Source organism: Anser anser (assembly GCF_964211835.1).
Source record: "Anser anser genome assembly, chromosome: 7".
NCBI lineage: Eukaryota > Metazoa > Chordata > Aves > Anseriformes > Anatidae > Anser > Anser anser.
This window is the reverse complement of record NC_139727.1, coordinates 18,693,085-18,716,126: the sequence shown is the minus strand read 5'-3', so window position 1 is coordinate 18,716,126 and position 23,042 is coordinate 18,693,085. Positions and strand designations below refer to the sequence as shown.

General features: G+C 41.2%; 1 protein-coding gene across 30 annotated transcripts in view; it reads right to left on the bottom strand.

The window, feature by feature from the left end:
• Positions 1–23,042, bottom strand: part of PCDH15 (protocadherin related 15) — a 535,558-nt gene that overhangs the window by 268,797 nt on the left and 243,719 nt on the right. For 29 of the 30 annotated variants that reach the window (XM_083844291.1, XM_083844317.1, XM_083844318.1 and 26 more), the window contains one exon: positions 2,026–2,186. In XM_083844291.1, coding sequence (XP_083700417.1) covers positions 2,026–2,186 — 161 coding nt within the window. Of the gene's footprint in view, positions 1–2,025; positions 2,187–5,004; positions 5,110–23,042 lie in introns of those variants that run through there. The other variant, XM_083844304.1, reaches the window with a different exon arrangement.

Sequence of the window (23,042 nt, the reverse complement as noted above, 5' to 3'; positions counted from 1 at the left end):
AATCAGCAGAGGGTTGACAGGCGGGCACACAAGAGAAAAATGGGAAGAGCATCCAACCATATTGCATGTAATCACATATGCACCATTTGTGAATCAGACTCCAGTTTCTGCTCTGTAATCAAAAACTTCATTTTAAGGTTGGAATTAATAAAAAAAATCTATTGGTACTACAAGGTTTCACATAGTTTTCACTTGAAAGATGAGAAATGCAGCTTTTCTTTGTTAAACAAATAAAGAAACAAAGAAACAAAGAAACAAAGAACTGCACACACTCCCAAATGATTTTCTGATTTAGGGGTTTGTATAGTTCTGGTTCTGAAGGTTGGAAACACCTGTTAGATGAGAGACGTATTAATCAAGTTCATGGCATAAGTTCCACATTTTCACTTGATCAGCAGGTTGGGTTTTCACAGGTTGCTTTCATTTTTTTCGACTTGCAACTTAAATTGAGATTCACTGAGACCACAGAAGAGAGATACAGCAGGGCTCACACCCAAAATCCGTATTACTACCTTAAATCTCATTTTTTCTTTTCATAACCTTATAAATTTAAGCAAACACAAATAAGTAATCTTATGCAGCACTAGGGATAAAAATGTATTGAATCCACCTTCTGTAAGTACTAGTTGTTGTTTTTTTCCAAGTGTTTCCTAGCTCATAGTAAAAATGAAGAAATAATCCCATAAAAACTAATGTAAAAACATTATTACCCATACGTAAATTAAGTAAATTTATACCATTCATTCATTTCCTTGTGACTTGAGTCTACAGTGCTGTTCTTTGCAAGAAGTGCCTATGTATTCATAAGGATGTAAAGCATTTATGATCTTAGACAAACTGTCACTGACACAGCATTCCAACTCCTGCCCATCTCAAAGGCAGCTAGCTGTTGGGCACTGGAGGCGACGCCACCTCTTGGCTGATGCACAGGGATCTCCTTTGCCCACAGGTCTGTTCTGCCGTGTTTTGTGTTGATTACCTTTGTTTTACTTTTTAAAATAGTTTGTGAATTAAAGCTAATTAAGAAAGGCTGAATTCAATTAGCTTTTTTTTAAAAAAAAGTTTAAAATGTAAATGATGATACTTTTGCATGTTGTTTTTGAAACTAATGAACATACCTCTAAATACACAGAGAAGACAAATTACTCGATCAAACCAATATAAAACAAACTTTCATGCATGCCAAGGAGAACTCCTGATCTTTAAATCACGCTTTCCATGTTGCTTACAGTCACTTGTAAGCCAGTTTTTCTTGCAGATTCTGCTGAACTGCAGCAATGTTGTAACATCAAGACAATGTCTGTATTTTTAAAAAGCATTCCTCTTGAATGAAATTACCATAGATGAGAACGTTCTTTTTTTTATAATCTTTCTTTCTACAAAAAAATCGAACTTGCCTGAAAACATTTAATGCTACTAGGAAAAAGCATACCACACAAATTTTGTGTCACCTTATATTAAAGAAGGAACAAAAAACTAGCACATTTTCATTTGAGTATGTCAAGCTTTGCAAAGTAAATTGAAATTGAAGTGTGAACTGTAATATGCACTACTCCTTTGCTTTCTCTTACATTTCATAAGCTAATGTACACAGGTAGAGCAGGCTTTGAGTGTCACGGGACATGAGGTGAGCAGGACTTCTCCCAGACAACAGCAACAAAACATAAAAATGCTTTTAATTCAATAAACAATTTTGGTGCAATAAGTATTTCTGCTAATTCACACAACTATTCTGTCCTTATTACTGTGTTTGCCCACATATAATTGTTATGCACATAGCCAAGTTTGCTCTTTATTATTTTGTTTGCCCACATAATATTGTTATGCACATAGCCAAGTTTGCTCCCAGTAAGTCCTTACAAAGAATCAAATTAACTCTGTTCACATTCATCTGGGGACAAAAGATAGATGCTGCTATTATGTTCTAGCAATTCTTGTGTTTATGATCACTCTTCAAGTATACACTGACTCAGAAAATAAAGTCTATGGGGAGAAAAGGAAACAAACCACAAACTCCAAACTTACGTCCCTGTCCAGAACTCGGCCAGTGCTGTTTAGGTACAACCTCTGGCTGATGGGATCGAGGATCACCCAGTAATCCACATTGTCCTTTAAGGAGAGTTCAATGGTGGGGTCTGGGCCGCCTGCTGTCCCTTTGATCAGCATATTGTCAACCAGGATAGTGCCTGCAAAAAAACAAAGGGCACACAAGGGAGACATTTATGCATTCATTGACATTTTCATATATTTTCATAATAATGGCAACACTAAAAATACTATTTTCTAACACGGGTTTCTGGCATTTTATGTTTTGAGTGATGTTTAAGAAGTCTGATTATCTTGAGTGAAAAACCGCCTCTGACACTGAAGCTATTTCAGACAATACTAGAAGAGAAGAAAAACAATGTGAAATAACTTGTGTTGAGGATGAGACCCATCAAAGATAACTATTTAACATTATCACTTTTTTTCCTCTATTGAGTAATCATCCCCCAATCTTACCTCAAAAGAATGCAATCAAGTAACAACCAAAATGGAAATACATTTTCCGTAGCAAGTACAACACAACAAGGTGAGGGGGAAAAAAAAAACAAGAAAAAAAAACCACAACAGCAACAAAAATCAGTTACATAAAGCTCTACAAGGAAAAAAAAAAAAAAAAAGACATTGCTCTTCAACAGAAAAGTAGATTGTAGCAAAAAGAAAACGATGTCGAACAAGACAAAAGGGAAACCAATTAGGACCAAACATGTACTCAACACGTATAAGGTGCTTTCCTTTTCTTGTCCCATCTTGTCAGTTAAGCCTTGCCTACACTCCAGCTTCCTTTCCAAATGTCAAGCATTGCTAACTACCATGAATGTCATACTCCAGAGTCTCAGAGATGCATGCACAGTACCTATGAACACTTCCCTAAGATTTCATTTTTTGCTGAAGAATTAACACCACCCAGTTTTCTTCACACACAGCATTAAAAGAAATAATCTTGGTTTAAATTTGTTGACAGGTAAGAAAAAAATCTTTGAATGTCACTAGCTGTAGAACATTTAAATTGGTGAAAAATACTTATCAGATAACCTCATGTTTTGCAGACCAAAATAATTTGTTTCAAAAAGCAAAGTAAAGTTTCTTTACACCCTCAGTTTACAATGACAGTGACTCTATAAATACATTAATCTGTATGGAGAGGTGCTCTGAGTCAGAATGATACTTTGTTATGGATAAAATGGGAAAACTAATTATTGGTCTCTTTACAGTTTTACAATTGTATTGAGGAAAACCCCACAGTAAGGGTTTTTCAACTGTTTATTTTGAAACTACTGTTTTAGAGATGACAGTAACAAACACTGCCAAGCATCTGTAACTTTAGAGCAAATAAGTTTTTTAAGTTGGAAGAACAATACCCTTTTAGCCACGTGAGAAACACAGTTTTGGGGTTATTGGCACAACCTCTTGTGAGAGGTTCTGTACAGTGTTACCCCAGCCCAGCAGCTCGAAGCTCATACAGCTTTCCAGAGGCCACCGCCAGTTTTAGTGGAAGGGTATTTCACCAGTAAAAACAAGCTGACTGCCAACTCTGTGACAGTTTTAAGTGTTTATGTCCAATCACCAATAAAATCCACGAGCTTTTGTACATTGCCCTCATAATTATGCCTCAGTGATGATGCAAAGAAGTTAGCAACCAAAATTTGAGATCATCTGAAATGGTGCCCAAAACCATCCTCCCTGAAAACAACCAAGACAACAAACACCATGACCACCCTAATGGCTTGAATGCTTTTAACTTCTTAGTCTTCTTGTTCAGATCTGAAGGTGAAGTCAAAGTTCTGGCTACATCTTCACCAACTCCATTACCAACAAAAGGCCCTACACCTCTCTTCAAATGACTCCAAAGGGAAATAATAATCTCCAATTTCCACCGGTGAATGTCACCACATCAGGCATTTTAAGCTATCTGAGCTTCAACTAATGGAAAATAACCCATGCACATATTCCTGCTGGGAAAAGGGGTAGCTTAAGGGATGTAAGAGCTGGGGCAATTGCAAGAACCGGATGACATGATTAGGAAACAGGGGAAGGAAAAAGCAGCAACAGCTTCTGTCTGCTTTCCCATGTCGAAGGTTGTGAAGACACCTAATGGCAAAAGGCACCAGGACATGAAGCTCTCACAACTTCAAGCTGATACACTTCGGATGCTTCAGCAATTGTGAAATACAAGAAGTGCTTCTCTGTCTCTAAAAATTTAAGTGTAAAAATAAATAAAAGATCGTCTTATGATGAAAGTTAGTCCCTGTTTTCCACAAAACTCCAGCTTATAAAAAGGTAATAATCCATCATTAGTAGGTCCTGACTGAAAGGACAGTAGTGAGGGGAAATTGCTCTCAAACTTTACAGCCACGTGGCCTATACACATACCCAACATATGTGGCACAAAAAGGGTTAGACCACTAATTGTGGCAGAGCTCTGACTGCTAATTAAATAAGCCTGCAGGGCTGTGCCCCTGGGAGAAGGTAGCAATCACCTTTCCAAGAAGTGCACGCAAGTGATCAGAGAAAAAACTGTTCCTCAAAGGCATGTATAAATTCCTCATGGCACTGAGTGCATTTGGAAGGGGCAAGACCCGAGGACTTAATAGCAGAAGCCCTTTCTGTACTCTGTATGGCACTGTGTTTTCCTTACAGGCAAAAAAACTACAGTAACTTTGGACTGCAACATCTATGCAAGGGGGAAAGCACTGTAAAACAGTAACACACATCGTTTGACTTGTTGCTCTTGGTCTACGGAGGCTTCACCCTCCTTTGCCTAGTTTCCAGAAAATTGGATTCTGCCAAACTCAACCTTAAGCAAGGGCTAAAGAGATTAAATAGTAACTTAATTTTTAATGTAGCTAAAAAAAAGCAACTACAATTACATACTTTTTTTTTAATATTTAATCAACTTAAAATCTTGATGCAATGACGAATTTTGTACAGTCTCTAGTAAAACACTGCTACTTAACTGACCTTACTGCTTTGAATTCTCCATCCAATTTGACTCTTCTCTGTTGCACTCCATAATAGATATTCGCTTGATTTAACAAAGCACTACTTGCTTTGTTTTCAGCAACTCCTTTGTTCTTAAAAACACAATGGGTTTGTTTCAGAAATTCGCAAGGCACTCATACTCTCTAATCAAGAAACAGCAGTACACAAAAAAGCCATTTTTAAAATCATCCTTAAAATATTACTTTCGTAAACTACAAAGAATCTGAAATTGTTTTTTTTTTTTTTTTTTATGTCTATTGTTTTGGTGCTTACATCCTGCCTCTGTCCTTGACCTAAAATGCCAGGGAAGTAATAAATCTGAATACATGCAGAGTCTGATGCAACCAAATAGCCATTTTGTCCATAAACTCATCGTACATGCAAAAACAAACACATCCCTTGATATTGGCAATGCACTAATACAATAGCTTTCATAACCTTTCTGTGAAAAGCCCAAGTGACGTTCTCGCTGAAATGAAGTCTTTTACCTTGTTACAGAGGTAACATACCTTCTCCTGGAACTACACTGGAATTTCAATTTTACACTAGTGGGGGGGTGGGGAACTGTTCAAAGTCCACAGAGGACACTTGAGTAAGAATCCTGAATTTCACAGCAAGGAGGGAGGTGGTCCATGCAGATGCCTGTTTCATGTATCTCAGTTACGCTCAACATATACAAATGCTCGGTAGTGTTTCAGCACAATTCCCTGTGCTTCCATCCTGTGTGCACAGATCATTGAAAAGGACACCTGGGACTATTTTTGACCTGGGATGGTTTTCCTGGCTAATTAAGGAAAGACTAATGGAAAAGTTAGATTTCATACTGACACAAGCAGAGCAATTCTTAAAATAGCTTTTCATCTTGTGTGGAGACCAAGATTTGACTGCTAATCCACCTTCACTGATGCCTGATGATCACTGAGGTGTCATGCGGGAAGATTATACAAATTTAAAAGGAATTAATATGGAACCAGCCTCAAGGAATCAAAGTCAAGCAAGTTAGGTAAAAAAAAAAAAAAAAAAAAAACAGAAATGAACATAAAAAGAGCAATATTATTTTCAGGTGTGATAATATTCTTCTGAAAACAACGACATTTACTCATAAATGCTATCTGAGCTTGTTGGGAATTATTCAACATGTAGCTACAAAAGAAGCCAAAAGAAATAAAATTTATAAAGCACTGCTGCTTTATCTGTAAATATTGTAACAATAGTTGTACACCACACTATCCCTTTGAGATGAATCCAGAAGCTGAAAATCTTCATTAGACTGAAATAACAGGGAAGTGTTTGTTTTTACACATTAATCTCAGGAGAAGGTGATCTTTCCATGGGAAGCGCATTACAAGGGACTCAGACACAAAAGTCATGAAATACGGAATTAGCTGTTCATGCTCTGCTAAAGAGAGCAGACCCTTAGTACTCAGTGAGAACTTACTAAATGATTTAGATACATCTAGGGATTATTTTAGTTAAACATTTCAGCAGAGCCCTTTCTTTAAAAAGCCAGTGAATTACACTTGGCCTGGGAGTAACCCTTATGCCAGCACATGAACCAGAGAACAGAATCTAGCTGAACAAAACCTGCAGTGCTCAGCTTTCAGTAGTTACAAGGCATTCACATCAGTTTCCTAAATTCAAAGACTACAAAACAAAAAAGGGGGTTGTTTACTTCCACACACATTATTTCAGATTTAAAAATTAAATTGGAAGCTCTAGAAAAGCATCACACAATCACAGACTATCCCAAGTTGGCAGGGACCCACAAGCCCCACGAGGGAGCTGCAGGCCGCCATGAGGCCTCCCCTCATCTCCTCTGCTCTGGGCTGAACAAACCGAGGGCCCACAGCTGCTCCTCACACACTTTGCCCTCTGGACCCTTCACCATTCTCACAGCCTCCTCTGGGGCTCTCTAGTAGCTTTATGCCCCTCCGGTACTGCGGCACCCCAACCCGCACGCAGTGTTCAAGGCAAGGCCGCAGCAGGCTGAGCAGAGCGGGACGATCCCTTCCCTCGGCCGGCCAGCAGCGCCAGGCCTGAGGCACCCTGGGCACGGTCGGCCCTGTGGGCTGCCAGGGCGCTGGTGGATCGTGTTTGGCTTCTCATCCACCGGCACCCCCAGATCCCTCTCTGCAGGTCTGATCTCCAGCATCTTGTTCCCAGTCTGAACGCACACACCAGGTTGCCCCTTTCCAGGTGTAGAATCCACCACTTGCTGTTGTTAAACTTCATATTGTTGGTGACTGCCCAGACCTCATCTGTCAAGATCTCTCAGCAAGGCCCCTCCACCCTCAAAGGAGTCAACAGCTTCTCATAATTCAGTATCATATACAAACTTACTTAGTATGCATTTGAGCCCTTCACCAAGATCATTTATAAAAATGCTGAAGAAAACTGGCCCCAAAATGGAGCCCTGAGAAACCCCACTGGTGACTGGCTGCCAGTCTGATGTAACCCCTTTTACTATTTTCACCCTTGAGAGTGAATCATTCAACCCCAATATTACGTACTTGTCTGGCTATATTCTGGACATTTTGTCCAGAAAGGTACTGTGTCAAAAGTTTTACTGAAACACCAAAAGATTACTCTATTGACTTCCCTTGGTCAACTAGGTGGGTAACCTTGTCATAAAAGGAAATTATGTTACTTAAACAGGACTTTCTCCTTGCGAACCTGTGCTGGCTGTGACCAGTGACTGTGCTGTCATTCAACAACTCCCAGAATAACCTTCTCCAGGCAATGAAATTTTCATTGTCTTCTTACTTGAAGTGATGACGAAAAAGATGGAAGAGAGCCAGGAGCAGGATTTCTCCTTCCACAGTTGCTGAGCACAAGGCACATGGAGCACATCCCTACTCCACACTGATACTACCAAAGTGCAGCAGGCAAAGGCTCAACTTCATGCCTGACCATGGGACTAAGGATTTACACATCCCAGATGGTCAGTCTCAGTGACAAAGAGCCATACCTAACTGCAACCAATTAAGCAAGCCATGATTCTGCACAAGTACAAAATACAAATTGGACACATCTTATCCTCATGAGGATGTTGTAGACAACAGTGCATAATGTTCCATATCCTTTGTACTTGATGGGCCTCCAGCTGTGTTCAAGTGTGAAACACAGAAAGACAAAAAGCTACAGGAGTGCTCACAAGCTATGTGGCTAAAGCCCACGCTGAGACGGAAGTACAGCCTAAAGATTTTATCATCCAAATGTATTTATCCTTCCTTCAGGAACTGTCTAAAACTTGTTATTCTTACTTCTAAAGTTGACAAAAAAGATAAAGCCTCTTGCAACAGCATGATTAACCTCTGACATCACCGAATTACATTAGCAACTACTTCAACTGATTGATGTATGAAAAGGTTAAACAGTCAAAAATAGTATTTTGCTGTTCGCACAGAACATATTTTACATTTCAGCATATTAATCAAGTCCATATAACAAGTCCAAGCAACATGTCAGGGAATTTACATTAAACAAACACAGTGTTTCCTACAGCTTGGAACAAAAGTTGTGAATTTTTCAGCCTGTGGTATTTAGCCTGGGAGAATTATGCATGTTATCCATCTGGAAGAAGTGACTTTAAGGAAGAATCAACTATCCTACGCATCGTACCCACAGAGGCACAGTAGATTAAATGAGAAATATTACATATTGCTTATTTACTTATGGGAAAGGAGATAAGTTTCCTAAAGAAAAAGGAAAAAAGATGGTAGTTAAAAGGCATAAACACAAACGTGCTCAACTCTTTGAGCTATAGTAAGGGCAAGTACCAAGAACTATCAACAGATGAAAGAAAACACATCACTTCTGCACTCTAAAACAATAGTGTTTTTTCTCCAGGCTTTGTGTATTAAAAAATAAATAAAACCAACCAAGTTAGAATAGTGAGAACTGGGAGCCCTACAAAAATAAGAAACTCCTGAGACAGCTGTTACAGATAGCACCTCTGGAGAGCAGCAAGCCAGCATGCTTATTCTTGGTGGTGGTGAATATGAGCAGCATCTTGGCTGGTGTCCAAGTACGGAGCTGGGAAAGCGAATGTCAGACACTGACAGTGGTGAAGGACACTCTCCTTGGTGCCTACCCTCTTGCATCTTATGTTGGCTGAGTAGAGACCAGAATAGGCAGAGGGAACTCAGAAATTCAGGAAGGTTTCTGCCTGCAAGTCCCACCTCTGCCTGCCCAGGACCACTAAAAATGTCCTCCAGAACATGAGTTTCACTTGCACACATCCAGTTGCTTCTCCTCCTCTTAGTGACTCCTCAGCAACTTTTACGCAGTGTGCAATATGCCAGGTTTCTTTCAGAGAGAACAAATGTGCATTATAAAATACCTCTATCTCTGTACTGCTTTCCTCTGACTGCTGCCACTGACTGTAAAGCAATTTGAAAATGGAGATTAATTTCTTATAGAAAGGCATTAGATGGATCAGTTGAAATGGTAGTTGCTTGCTTTGATATTCTATAGAGTTTTCATAGCAAAACCTGGATCATAAACTTATTTTTCTACATTTGCAGGTGTATGTCTATAGTAAAGGATGGATTAAATAGCAATAAATAAGAAGTCTCCGGAAAATGAAAACCTTACTGCAGAAAGTAAATTCTGAACATTATCCTGAACTTACTTAGAACCACGCTGCAGTTTTATGAACAAAAGAATGGGATGATTCTGCAAAGCTGGCTCTAGGGTTACACATTTCCAATTCTTTCTCCTCACATCACCAGTAGAGATCTTCGAGAAGTTTCCAAGGTTGTTTCAAAATTATTTTCCTGTGCTCCTGCCCTGTCTCCTCTCTTCCAGCTCTGTATGCAGCCACAGTCTCTGAACAATTACAGCTAAAACCAGCCCATTACTTTGGCAAAAAAATAGGAGTTAAGACAAATTCAAATTTTAGGCTTTACCTCCTGGTCATCCCACCTAGACCTTACGACTTCCCACCTGGAGCCACTGTAAGAATCTGAGTACTACGAGGAAAAGGTCTACCCTTCAGACTTTGTACAGTACTGGTCTGAGTCCATGATAACCTAAGGTCAAACACTTTCCATTTTATTTATTTATTTATTTTACCTCTTCCTAGCCAGCACAAAGACAGAGGTCTAGCACTAACTACTTCTGCCTCAGGCTGAAAGGATGCAGCAAAATGGTGGAAGACGTCTCCTGATGGGGGAAAGACAGCGGCACTGTGATCCCACTTAATTCAGAGCATACATATGCCTGTCCTGTGGGACATCAGGAATCACACTCCTTCCTCCTTGCCTTCCCTCTGCTTCTTTAGTGATATGATCAGAGCCCCATAAAGGCACAGAAGATGTACCTCATTACTTCAAGTGACTCATACGTCACTTTGAGACATCTGACCCACGGTGTTTACATTCTACACAGAAAGATAACAAGGATCAAAAGAAAACAGGAGAAGGAAAGTATGATGGTCCCTATTTTTCCCCTTCCTTCTAAGAGGACAAGCAAAAGATAAACATGTAAAGATCGAGTGTGGGAAGAGAGAGAAAGAACCCTAGGATAAAAACGCAAAAAGTAAAGAGTGAAGCAGAGATTAACACAGCAGCACCAAGAGAAGCAGAGATTAAAGCAAGCCAACACACAGACCAGGGATGCAGGAAAAAATAATTCAGGCTGTAGAGAGTACATTGTCCTGACACAAATGGGGCTGAGGACTGGAGAAGCCAGGGGTTGGGCTGTGGCCTAAATTAACAAGTTGCAACTTTACTTCATGAAGTCCAAGTTGTATACAATTTGCACAAAACCCCATCCTGAAAAATTATGATAACAAAGAAGCATCTCAGACAAAAACAAGTGCCCTATCCTTCGTCACACAGGGAAAAAAAAAATGTGAAAACAATGAGTTCTGAATGCTTAAAAAAAAAAAAAACACAAAATAAGTTGTTCAGAAATCCCTTCTTAAAAACTTTTTTTTTTCAATGCTTGGAGTTGCAGCAGCAGGATAATTGCTTGGTTCACACAGAAGGGTCCTCCTGTTCCGCCTTTGATGTTTTATGGGGGAAGATCACCGCAAGGCCCTATGCCAAGGCCACTAACGTTGATTTTTCTATTATCTTCTACAAGGGCACCCGACAGAAAGCCTGTACTGAGAAACTTAAATTACGTAGGTAACGCATGCCAGTATCCAAGGACTGACTCAAGCTTGTTGATTTTCAACACACCATTATTTTATTTCTCCATACCTCAACAGAACCCATTACTTCTATCTAAAGACAGGCCGCACAAGTTGGTTCTCGGCAGAACCTCCTCCACCGCACAGCCACAGAATCACAGCACAGCTTGGGCTGGAAGGGACCTTAAAGCTCAGCCAGTTCCAGCCCTTGCTACGGGCAGGGACGCCTTCCACCAGGATCAGGCTGCCCAGAGCCCCATCCAGCCTGCCCATAGACTACCCAGAGCAAAATCCAGACTCCTGCTCTCAGATACTATAGTAACAACCCAAGGTAAATTGGAGTAAATCGCAGCTTGCCCCCCACAACACCTGAGCAAGCACTGGCTGCTTCCTAGAACCTCTTCCTCCAGTGGCCACACCAGTTTCTAGCATTTCATTTCTCCTTTTTTAACCAGCTCAGGTGATGCGTGCTGCTGCTAAAACCACTTCGTTCTCCTTTTATTTTTTTAATTTAAATCCTCAATAAAACCCAGTTCTTAACGCAATGGTAATAGCCACTTAAAAGTTATTTCAGATATGAAGCTGTGATCAACTTTTTGCCCTATGTGCATGACTTTTCATTTACCTAGATTACATTTCATCTTCCATTCACTCTCCTATTGAGTCAATAATAAAGTTCCCTGCACACATCACCCTCCTCCCCCCCCCCCTTTTTTTTTTAATTACTCTGGACATCCTAGCCAGATGACTACTACTGGAAAATTTATAAATACGCTGAATATTGAACAAATGGAGGGGGGATTTAGATGAGATGTGACGTGAGGAAGAAATTCTTCACTCGGAGCACAAAGCGCACATGGGAATTAGGGCTGAAGATGCACCTTGCTTCTGTTCTTTTCCGTAAAGAATAGAATGAAATTGCCTAAAAAACAGTGTCAAAAATAAACCCAGGGCGCAAGATGGGAGGTGCAGGGCAGTCCCCGTGGCCGAGGGGCAGCCTTTCTCTCTGGCAAGCCAAATGGCCCGGGGGAGCCAGCCCCAGAAAAGGGGCCCTCAGCCCCCCAACCCTCCTCCTTGTCCACGTGAGGGCATCTTCCAGGCCGCTCCCAACACAGCCGCCTTTGGCCACGCGTGGGCCACTCCATCACAGAGGCTTGCTGAGGTCACAGTGGCCACCACTGCCCCGCCTTTGCTGCGGGCCCTATAAAACAGGCCCCCTGCAGCTGGCCCAGCATTCGGTGAGCATCTATAGTCCGGAGCACAGTGCGGGACCCAGTAATGGCCGTAAACCAGAGGGCAGCGTCGGACCCATGCATGAAAATCAAGCCGACAGTGGCGTGGGACCGAGGTGTGGGACTGGACGACCCCCTGGTTCGGCACCCTGGCCTGAGAACATTCCGGACGGAAGGCATCCCGTTTGGGCAGTCCCGGGCAAGGACTGGCTTAGCCTTCTGCCCAACACCGTGGAGCCCATGGAGCTGGATCCACCAGATGTGGAGGAACGGGTGGAAGTGGATCCACCTCTGCCGGGACAGGCCTGGGACTACTGCGGCATGTCTTTGTGCTCTGCCATCCGAGAGCACCAACAGCATCGCAGGAGTGCCCGGCGAGCCCCCTACTCGTTGCTCAGGCTCCATCGCAAGCATTAGCTTGGAGCCACCAAACACCACGGACACCCCGCAGGCTTGCCTGCAAGATGTCCCGGCAATAAACAGCTCTTGCCGATTCTCAGGGGTTGTGTGAGTGCTTCCTTTTTTTTTTTTTTTTTTTGGGGGGGGGGGGGGAGGGTGGGGTAGGAATGGGCTAAAGTTGCGCCAGGGGAAGTTTAGGCTGGATATTAGGAAGAACTTCTTTACCGAAAGGGTTGTTAGGTGTTGGAAGGGGCTGCCCAGGGAAGCGGTTGAGTCACCATCCCTGGGGGGGTCTTGAAAAGACGTTTAGATGTAGAGCTTAGTGATCTGGTTTAGTGGGGGACTTGTTAGTGTTAGGTCAGAGGTTGGACTAGGTGATCTTGGAGGTCTCTTCCAACCTAGGTGATTTTGTGATTCTGTGAATATTCAGGTCTTAGTTGAGAGTTTTGCAGGAACCCACTAGTGACTTCTCTGTACTGTGAGATTCAGCCATGCTGCTCTTTTTTTGTTGCTGCTTATCTATCAGTGCAAACATCCTTCCTCATATTGCATGACACTTTCATTTTTTTAAAGAGGTTTTGCTAAAGGTACTTGCCAAATTACTTTCAAAAATCGAGGTGAATTTTATCTCTTTCATCCTGGGTTCAGATCTCCCTTGTCCAAAGGCTTACTGGGTTAAGAGAGACATTTAAGGCATTTCCAAACCACACAAACTCTTCTCCCAAAGCTTTTAAAAAGCTTACGGCTGCATACATTGAATAGGCGTTGGTCATATTTTGCCCAAGGCACCATTTCCACAAGAGCTAACTGTATCTTGAGCTCAGAACACACTGAAAAACTGGCAGGCTGCCCTCTCCCCGCGTCAGCTGAGCAGTCCGAGTTGTTGGAACAGCCGGAGGGGAGCTCAGGGTCATGGCGCAGCCTGGGCCCCCCAGGCCAGGGGCTTTTGGCAGCCTCCTGGGCCCCCAGACCCCCTCATATCTGCTAAGATGGCTGATGAGTCTCTGGCAACTCCACCAGGGTAAAATGTCTGCTGTAATAAAATTTTAAATTTTAAATTGTGGGATTCCTCTTCTGTATTTTATTTTTAGTTTAGCAAATGGGACCAAAGCGATATTTACTAAGGCTAACACACTATTCTCCGTTACCTACACAAAAGCTGCCAACTCAGGAAAAAATATTCCCAGACCCATGAAAGAGATTTACCATTAACAGAAAATGTTACCTTATGAACTTATCCGCGCACACAATGGAACAACAATCAAGACAAAAAATACATAGGCAACAATACCTGGGAAAATTAAAGATAATAATCCAAAAAAAATCTTGTTGGCAGACAGCACAGACATAGTAAAAACGCACATACTACATGAAAAGTCTTGGGGCTACTCCAGCGAACACCATTACTTGTCTCACTTCCCAGAGGATGCTGGCAATAGCTACTCTTGGAAGTGATGTAAAAGGTGATGCTGCACAACAGCAAAGAGGATATGTATAAATAGGCACAACACAATCACTTGGAGTCAAACTTCTGAAGGATGACACTATTTGGAACTTGAGCAGGTTGCCTCATCCTTTGATAAGGGAATCTAATTTTTTACCTAAGTTTTTACTGTGGTTCAAAACACTCTTTTGTGAAAAATAAAAAAGCAAAGGGATTACCCCTGCATTTCCTCATTGTCAAATGATGAGGGAAAACTTTCAACATGGCTAAAGCTGATGTAAATAGATAAAACAATACAGTACAGCAGGAACAAGAGCAAACACCACGTCCCAGCCTATAAGAAAAGCAGATGAACGAGGTTGGAGCAAGTCAGACAACAGAGTGTAGATGGCATGAACTCATTGATGTGAAAAAAATCCCGTGCTGCTACAGTCAGAGAGGCCTTCTGGTGTCAGATGCTGCTATCGCACCGTATACTGCCACAGCAGTATAGAAAAATATGAAATACATTTCCATCTGAAATAGTGTGAACCCTTCAAAAAGTTCTAATTTTTCTGGCTGGTGAAGAAAAGTTTCCCTGCATGGGAGACAACTGTGACAGGAAGGATATTTCGTATACATGAGTCCCATCCCCTCGTGTACCAGAGCACCCCTGTCAGGGATGCTGCTCACAAGTCGACCGTTCCGCCCTCTGCCAGAGGTTACTCAGACTGACGTTAAACAAATACAGAGCCTGTTTTAAGCAGCCTGACTGAAAACAGCAAAGGCGCACAAGGTGGTGTACATTTGCTGTTGCTGCCCCTGCTCCGGAGATGGCAGCCTTGGATTCAGGTGCTGGAAGAAGGGCCAGACATAAGAACCCCTCACCTCCACCCTAGCCTCAGGACAGGTCATAATGCTTCTTGGAAGAAAAGACTTGCAGCACCGGATGTTTGTAGGAATGTCAGACAAACTTTCATCAGGAAAAAAATCCCTACAGTCAGAGCCACAGGAAAGCACAGAGCTCTTTATTCTACAGTCTTGTTATTTGTGAGACACAGCAAAAACCTCAGCAAGTCTTGCTTCCATTCCCACACTGGACCTCTTCCTGAATATGGTCCAGTTTATGAAAGTCACAATTGAAAAGTTATTCTTTGCCTTTCTAAATATTCGGAGATGATGGAGAACCATTACAGGGAAACCTTGGAGCTGAAGGTGCCCACAGGAAAGTGAAACTTCACAGAACTCCAGCAGTGTTCTGCCACGTGTTGTCACACAGAAATTACCACAAAGTAATGAATTTTGGAAGTTTTTTGCCACGGTACCAAATGCAGTAAACTAGCTTTTGCACTGAAAAAGAAAGTTACCACTTCAGTAAGCAAGTAAGCTTATTACACCTTTCCATGTTGAAAACTCCTGGTTTTATTTTGGTATTTTTGGGGAAAAATATGTATATTAGCAAGATTCATGTATATCCAAGCTAGAACTGAGCTCCTGGGAATACAAATTCTCTGATTATGTGCATAGATTATTATGTTAGGTACCTGCAAACAAAATGATTTGCATTTAAAAGAGCAGTGATGTTCCCAAGGGTATCCAAGCCTTCACATTTAAATATATTATCACAATACCAATCTCATTTCTATTTCAGACCCATTTTATTTTATTGAGACTATTTTAATAAACATTAGTAAATATTGTATTTACTCTTCACCTGCCAAGTGGGTACCAAGCCAAGACAAAGCAGAACCAAGGCTTAGCTGTGTGACTACAGAGCCATTAGTGGGAGCCCAGGACACATGTATTTTCTAGCACAACACACTTCAGATTTAAACTTACTATGTCTGTGCAATATGGTTAAGTGCCTCAGAATTAAGACAGACCCATAAGGCCCGGACACCACAAAGTCACCATGTGCACAGAACCAAGTCCCTATTCTGAGCTGTCCCATCTGGGAAGCCCCGCCACAGCAGTGACCTGAAAATTGGGGGTAAACAATTCTGGTGATGAAAAACAACCTGCAAAAATTGCTGCTGAATACTGCAAGTATCCCTGCATTAACTTTGTGCCAAATGCTTTTTTTTTTTTTGGCAACTACAGAACATGTGCGATAATGTTCGTATTTGCAGTCCTTGAGTTTCCTCAAGAGAGGATCAATCATTTTCTGATAACACAACTTTTAAGTTCCTTGATATATTCTCAGTCAACTTTGACAAATGCTGCTGCAATACAAACAGGCTTTCATCAGAGATCTGACTTATTTGTCTTGGTACCTGGGAACACAAGACAAGGCTCTTGGTGCCTACACGCACCAGGAACACAGAAGAGCGTAAGTCGGCACCTGTGGGTTCCTGTACCTGTTAATATACACCCTCCTTCTCCCAACACCTCCCCAAAAATATAATAATAATAATAATAATCTGCCTGGGAGTGCATGGGGATATCCTCGAGCTTTGGGGCAGGCAGACGAACAGGAAGGCCTACAGCTAGGGCCACCTCAGGCTTTTTGGTTCCTCGTACTGAATGGGAGAACCTACAAGTCCCAGACACTCAACTTCCACTGAATCAGCCGAGCTGGAACAATTAGGGCTCCCTGGCTCTCTCAGGAAGTAAATGCCTCAAGATCTTAGAAGGTACCCATGAAGCAAAGGTCCTTGGGTTCATCCTCCTCAACCAACGCTTCCCTCCTGGGCATCAGCTCCTTTATACACAAGGTATGTGGAAATCAGAGGGTCTGGCTGTTTCATTTCATTTATATTTTTCTAAAATAATACAATATTTCTATTGCCATTCTGAAGGAAATGTAAAAACATCTATTTTTCATTTTGATTCTAGAAAGAATGCTTCTTTGTAAACACAGATCTTTGTCACTCAGGAAAAGCCAAGCTTTGGCTAGGTTTGCCTCTCAAAATAGAAAGTCATCTTTCAAAATTAACCTAAAACACATCTCTGGGATTGTGCAAATGGGGTGGGACTTGAGCTCTCAGGACAGACAAACAAGATTGATAAACAGAAGGCAGGCATATGCTGGGGTCTGTCTTTGGCCAGTGAAATCCAAAAGCAAACTATTCTACCCAAACGAGGGTTTCAGCACGCAACCCGCAGAGACGGAGTGCAGGGCAGCTATCCATTCATCACATTTCCGTGGGCAAACTGCATATGCAGGTAATCCGTTTTAGAGTTCTCAGGGACATTTCACAGTATGTCAGATCACAAATATATATTAAAGACTGATTTTGCAAATCTTGTTTGCTTTTCAATTCCTTTAGCCATTACTCGAGCGAATTAACATTGGGGCTTATTGGTTCTGTTTAGAAAAGTCTCATTTACACTTTAAACACTCAAGAATTTATAAATAATGAAACAGATCAAGCATTCAGTTGGGAGCACCGTGATCAGGCAATGGCCACTGAAGGTGTAAATTAAATGACTTTGAATGTTTTCAGCTTAATTTGGAGCCATCCTGGGGCCTGTTTACCTACCGTTCAGAGAGGAGCAGCAGGAGCCTGTAGCACCATGCTCCAAAGTTGAATTATTAAAATCATAAAAGGCCCACCTAAACATTGCTTATGGCTATTTGCATAATTTATTATTCAGTACTTCCTAGGCATCTACTGTGTGCTGTAATAATCACATGTATCTGTTTTCTCCTTCAAAGAAGGAGAAAAAAGCACAACTTCCTGATGCTTATACATCCTCTCGATCCGCTCCTGCTACCTCCTGCTGAGAAGTATCCAACAAAAAACACAAAAACTCGGATTTTCTTGGCACACCCCATGCAATAACGAAGGCACAGCATTTAATGTCATGTTCTCCCAAACCTTGCACCAACCTGACTGCCTTGCCTGGCCTTGGCTCTAGCCTCCCAGCTGCAAATGCTGGAAAGTGAGATACATTAAATAACCTGGGCTTCGAGGAAAGGGAATAGTGAGGGTGTGTGAGAAATGCAGGGAACAGGCACAACCAAGCACCATCCAGTCAGACGAAAAAAAAAAAAAGGAAAGAAACAAAAACAAAACGAAGAAAACCATCACAGACCTACATTTGTACCTATACCAAGATTCATATAGAATTCTTGCATTCATCTTCATTATCTCAGCTTTCTGTGCACTACTGCCTACCATTCCCTTTCTATGGGATCAACAGAAGAAAATTTGTGACCTACAATTGTGCAAAAACTCCCATGAATTGAGTTAACGTCAACTAATTAGAATTCCAAAAAACTAGCATGAGTGGTTAACAAAACTCCACCAGCAGTTTTGCAATAGCATGCAGAATCAGGCAACTGAGATAGCGAGCAGAAGCAGTGACGGATCATAATGGACAGACTGAAAAAAATATCAGCCTAATGTCTTTCCACACCATTCTATTCCCATTAAAACACAACCTGGCTGATCTATGTCACTGGTATGAACTTTAAGATGCTTGCAGACATATAAAAGCCACAAGTACTTGGTATTATGTCACCTCTCTGCATTTCTACACCATTTTGTTCATTGTCTTTACAACCTCGAGTATTGGCTTCCTTAATACTTCAAATCCAAACTCCTTACCACACTCAAATGTTCCATTCTGAAAATGATTTTACGCAGCGCAAGTGTGGTCATCAGGAAAAAGAAGCCAAACCTGCTAAAGCCACACTGTTCCTCAGAGAAAGGTAACTGCTTCAGACATCCCTGAAACCCCAGCAGAAGGTATCCAGCCTACGAGTGTAATAAAAGGTTTTTAACCTGTTCATCACTTACCTTGCAAATAATGTTTTTTTTTTTTTCCCATCAGGCAGACATAATCTTTTTCCTAAGGGAAATCACACTCACTAAAAGGCTGCCTGGAACAGGTCTTCGCATAAAGAAAAAGTTATCAAGTGGACTGAAACCAAACATTTGGAGGAGGCTTTTCGTGAGCTTACAGCATTTGATTTTGCATGTAATCTGAAAGTCCTCTTAAAGTAGAAAAGCCAGGTTAGAATAAAGTATTAGACTTGAGATTAGCTGCTTCTGCTGTTCTATTTTATGCCCTATGAAAACGAAAACTTTAGGCATTTGCTTTATCAAGCAGTTAAAGCAAATTCTAAAAGGAAAAAAAAAGCCTCAGCGCGTAACAAAGTAAAAATCACTGAAATGATAAAACATATTCATGATTATGTGCACAATTGGTACCACCTGACTTGAGCAGCAGCCAAACTTCTTGCTATTATACCACTCACAATGGTTAACCAGCTGAGCTTACTTCCAAATAAAACTAGGATTGCATCTTAAGACAGTATTTTTTATGAAAAAAAAACAGCTGAAAACGGATCTCTCTTTACTCCTATTAACAATCCTTGCACTTTTTAGTAGTTCTAGCCTGTTTTTTATAGCAGGCATTTGAAATGAAGCAAAGCGTTCACTCTCATCAGAAATGTGCCTTTCTTTCTCCCTATGAAAATTTGCCACGTGCAAGCTGCTGACTGAAACATGCTTCACACATGGGCAGAACAGGACCCAGGATCTCAGCAAATACACTGTTAGAGAACTTCATCTCTGAGCACGCCTTGCTCACACGCCAGCCCCAACATGACAGCACATTATCCACTTTCCCACATCACCTGTTCAAGATTGCAGCTGGAACCCTCCAAAGTTAAATCTGGGATTCACAAACTGACCACAAGAACGGAGCTTCTCTAGGAATTAGAAGCAGACAGAAGCAGGACATGGTTTAACTGAGCACGTCCAGGAAGGGGACAAGAAGAAAGTCTGAACCTGCTAACATAGAAAATCCATCTAGTGGGATGCTCAGAGCAGGATTCCCACATTTCACTGCTTCTCTGGTGAGACCCGTGAGCAAAATATTCATTGCATCCCTTCACCGTGGCCGGCCCATGCTCAGGGCGCATCAGTTGTGCAACACCTCCTCCTACACAGGGGATCAATACATTCCACCTGGTCCAGCACTGCCTGGTGATGCAACTTCTGCTATCATTTCGAGCACAAAATACACATTATGAAAGAGTCACGCCTCATGAATTCTTTTTTTGTGCAAATTTTTTTTTTTGATAATTCATATCCAAGGCACTCATGTGCTCTACTGATTCAGCTGACAACATAGCCGAAGCAATCAGCTTCACTCAGCTCACCTGGGACAATTCAACAAGGCTCAAGGTCATGGTGTTACTCAATTACTGGTGGCAGCTTACCTGTATGATGGTAGTTAAAAACAGATTTTTGAGAATGTTGACTCATTTTTATAATAAAAATAAGCACAAAAGGATTCAGACTTTAACCATCAGAACTTTCAGTGCACCATTTCTGTTCTGATTTCTGGTAGCCTCTAGGTACCATAGGCAATAAGTGCTCAGGGCTGGGAAGCAGAGAGATTTTTGCTGTGGTTTTTTTTTTTTTTTTTTTTCAGTACTTCAAAACACAAGGAAAACTATCAAAGTCCAAACTGTATAATTTTACTTCATTTTTCTACTAATAAAACTGTGAATGGATAATACCTTAAAACAGCTTTGACAGTCTTTTAATTTATTTCCACATTATTTTCACTTTTTCAAAGGTAAACTTACAAGGCAAAATCAGCACCCGAAGCATCTAACTTCCCCAAGGTCTCAGTCCCCTCAGTCCTGCATCCCTGCAGCACAGTGGCCAAGGAAGGCCTTGAGGAACAAGGAGAGGCCCAAAAAAACAGCTTAAACAAGCATGTGATTACAAGTAACCAACTTAATGCATTTTAAAACCATAAACTCTGCCCTCAGCAAGGTGCAATTGCAAAGCACTGGTTCCTGCGTGGCAGCTGAAGGACAGCAATCAAACAGGGAAGCCTAACTTCTCAAAATACATTAACCTGAAAGCTTGCCATCCCGCACACGTGCCCTAATCCTGCATAGAGCCAGTGTGACTGCTGGGTTGGACACTGCCATCAATTTTCTAAATTGCATCTCAGGGCATGTGGAGAGCTCTGTACACCTAAGCCCCCAAGAATCCATTTTGTTAAATTCACATGGGCTGCCTAATCCAGGATTATGTGCTCATTATGATTAAATCTATGGTAACTGCCACACTTGGCCCCACAGATATTGGCTATATTACACTGCAAAAGCCTTACAGTGAGCTACTAACTTCTCTCATGCTGCTCTTTTTACACACCTCTGAGACTGCCTTTGAAACCATCTTCTGGCAATGTCTTACGTCCCTCACCTGAGAAAATAACTGCAGCTCCGTAGCTTCCTGGTTCTACACACGTGGCTCTGCAGAGTTAAGGGACCACCTACCTCTTCCAGAGCCTCTCACTCCATCGCCAGCTCTGTGCTGCAGCTTCCCAGGGGCTCACGTCCTCAAGATATCCACCACTGAAAACCTCACTGATATATTAGCCATAAAAGCCAAGCAGTCATCTTGTAGAAAAGTCTAAGAAAATTTCTAATTGCACAGATATTGAAATACTAAGTGTTCTTGAACACTAAGCAAATCTATAGCCCACAAAGCTAATCGAGTTGGCAGGAAATACAAAGTTAGTGGTTTTAGATGATCTACTTAGACCTCTGCACAAGTGATTTAAACACCTCCTGGCCTCATCCCCAGGAGGCTCCATCTCACTTGTGTCTTACCTGCCAAATTTAGAAGAAAAAAGAATGTCAAAAAGACCTTCTTTAAGGTAAAGCCTTTTCATTATGCCTTAACAGGCATAATGGAGAGATACTTAAGATGTTAAGATCCCTCTTTCTGGGTGGAGAATATATGGACACACTGAATAAAGGCTCTATTCCAACATTAGCATAAAAAAATACGGTAACTTCTAATTTTCAAACAGAAAAAAGTTCTGAAGTGTAATCACATCCAGCACAGGAGAGAGTATTTTAAGTAATTATTGTATAATGCAAAATTTTAAATTACTGAAGTTTTCATGAATACAAGTCTTATCTTTTATCTTCGTAAAACTAGATTAACTAAAACCTCCACCCAATTTTTAGCTCAGTAAATATTCTGACAAGCCTACAAAAATAGTAAAGTGAAAAAAAGGCAGAAAAATAATTACAAAAAAATATATTCTTTTGTTTGTTTTGGTCAGTGAAGGGGAAAAAGTTGAAAGCCATGGGTACAAAGAGGCAAACTAAACACGATGCATTGCTTTAGCCTGCACAGATAAGGATCTAATAGTATGTTTTCCCTCCTGTTGCAGAATTTCCCATATTTGAATTGTCCAGAATAAGTATTTCTTCTGTTTCGTACAGTTGTACACATTTCAAAGAAAATCACATGAATCTTTGCAAGCATAATTTCACTCTGTCTTTGAACACAAACACTTTATGGCTGTTAGGTTTCTGAGACACTAAAATCAGCTTCACAATACAGGTTTCTGAGACACTAAAATTATACTAAAGTTTAATTCAACTTCTGAGAGATTAATACTGTAGGACTGTAATTATGCTTACACAAATAAGAATAGAGCCAAAGCAGTATTCTGCCCAAACAGTAGAGAAGCGAACAGTTTACTTGGTGTACCCTGCTTATGATTTACCCATATGTTATTGTTAAATGTCCTTCCCCGGGTTCCTGTTCAGACACACATTTCCTAAAGAGTAAATAAAGAAAAAATAAAGGAAAAAAATCATCCCTTTCTGTTCCGTAATCCTCCAAACTTCTCTCTTTTGCACTTCTCTCAAACCTGCAGTTTGTTTTTTGGCCAGCTCTTGCATGGAAATGGGATGCAGGAAATAACCTTTCATCCAACTATCTTATGACCCCATGATAATCTGGAACTCCTCGGTCCGTTTCAATCAAACATAAAAAAACAGGTGGAAGGTATTTGGGTGGAGGGGACAGATTCCTCAACAAGGAGGAAG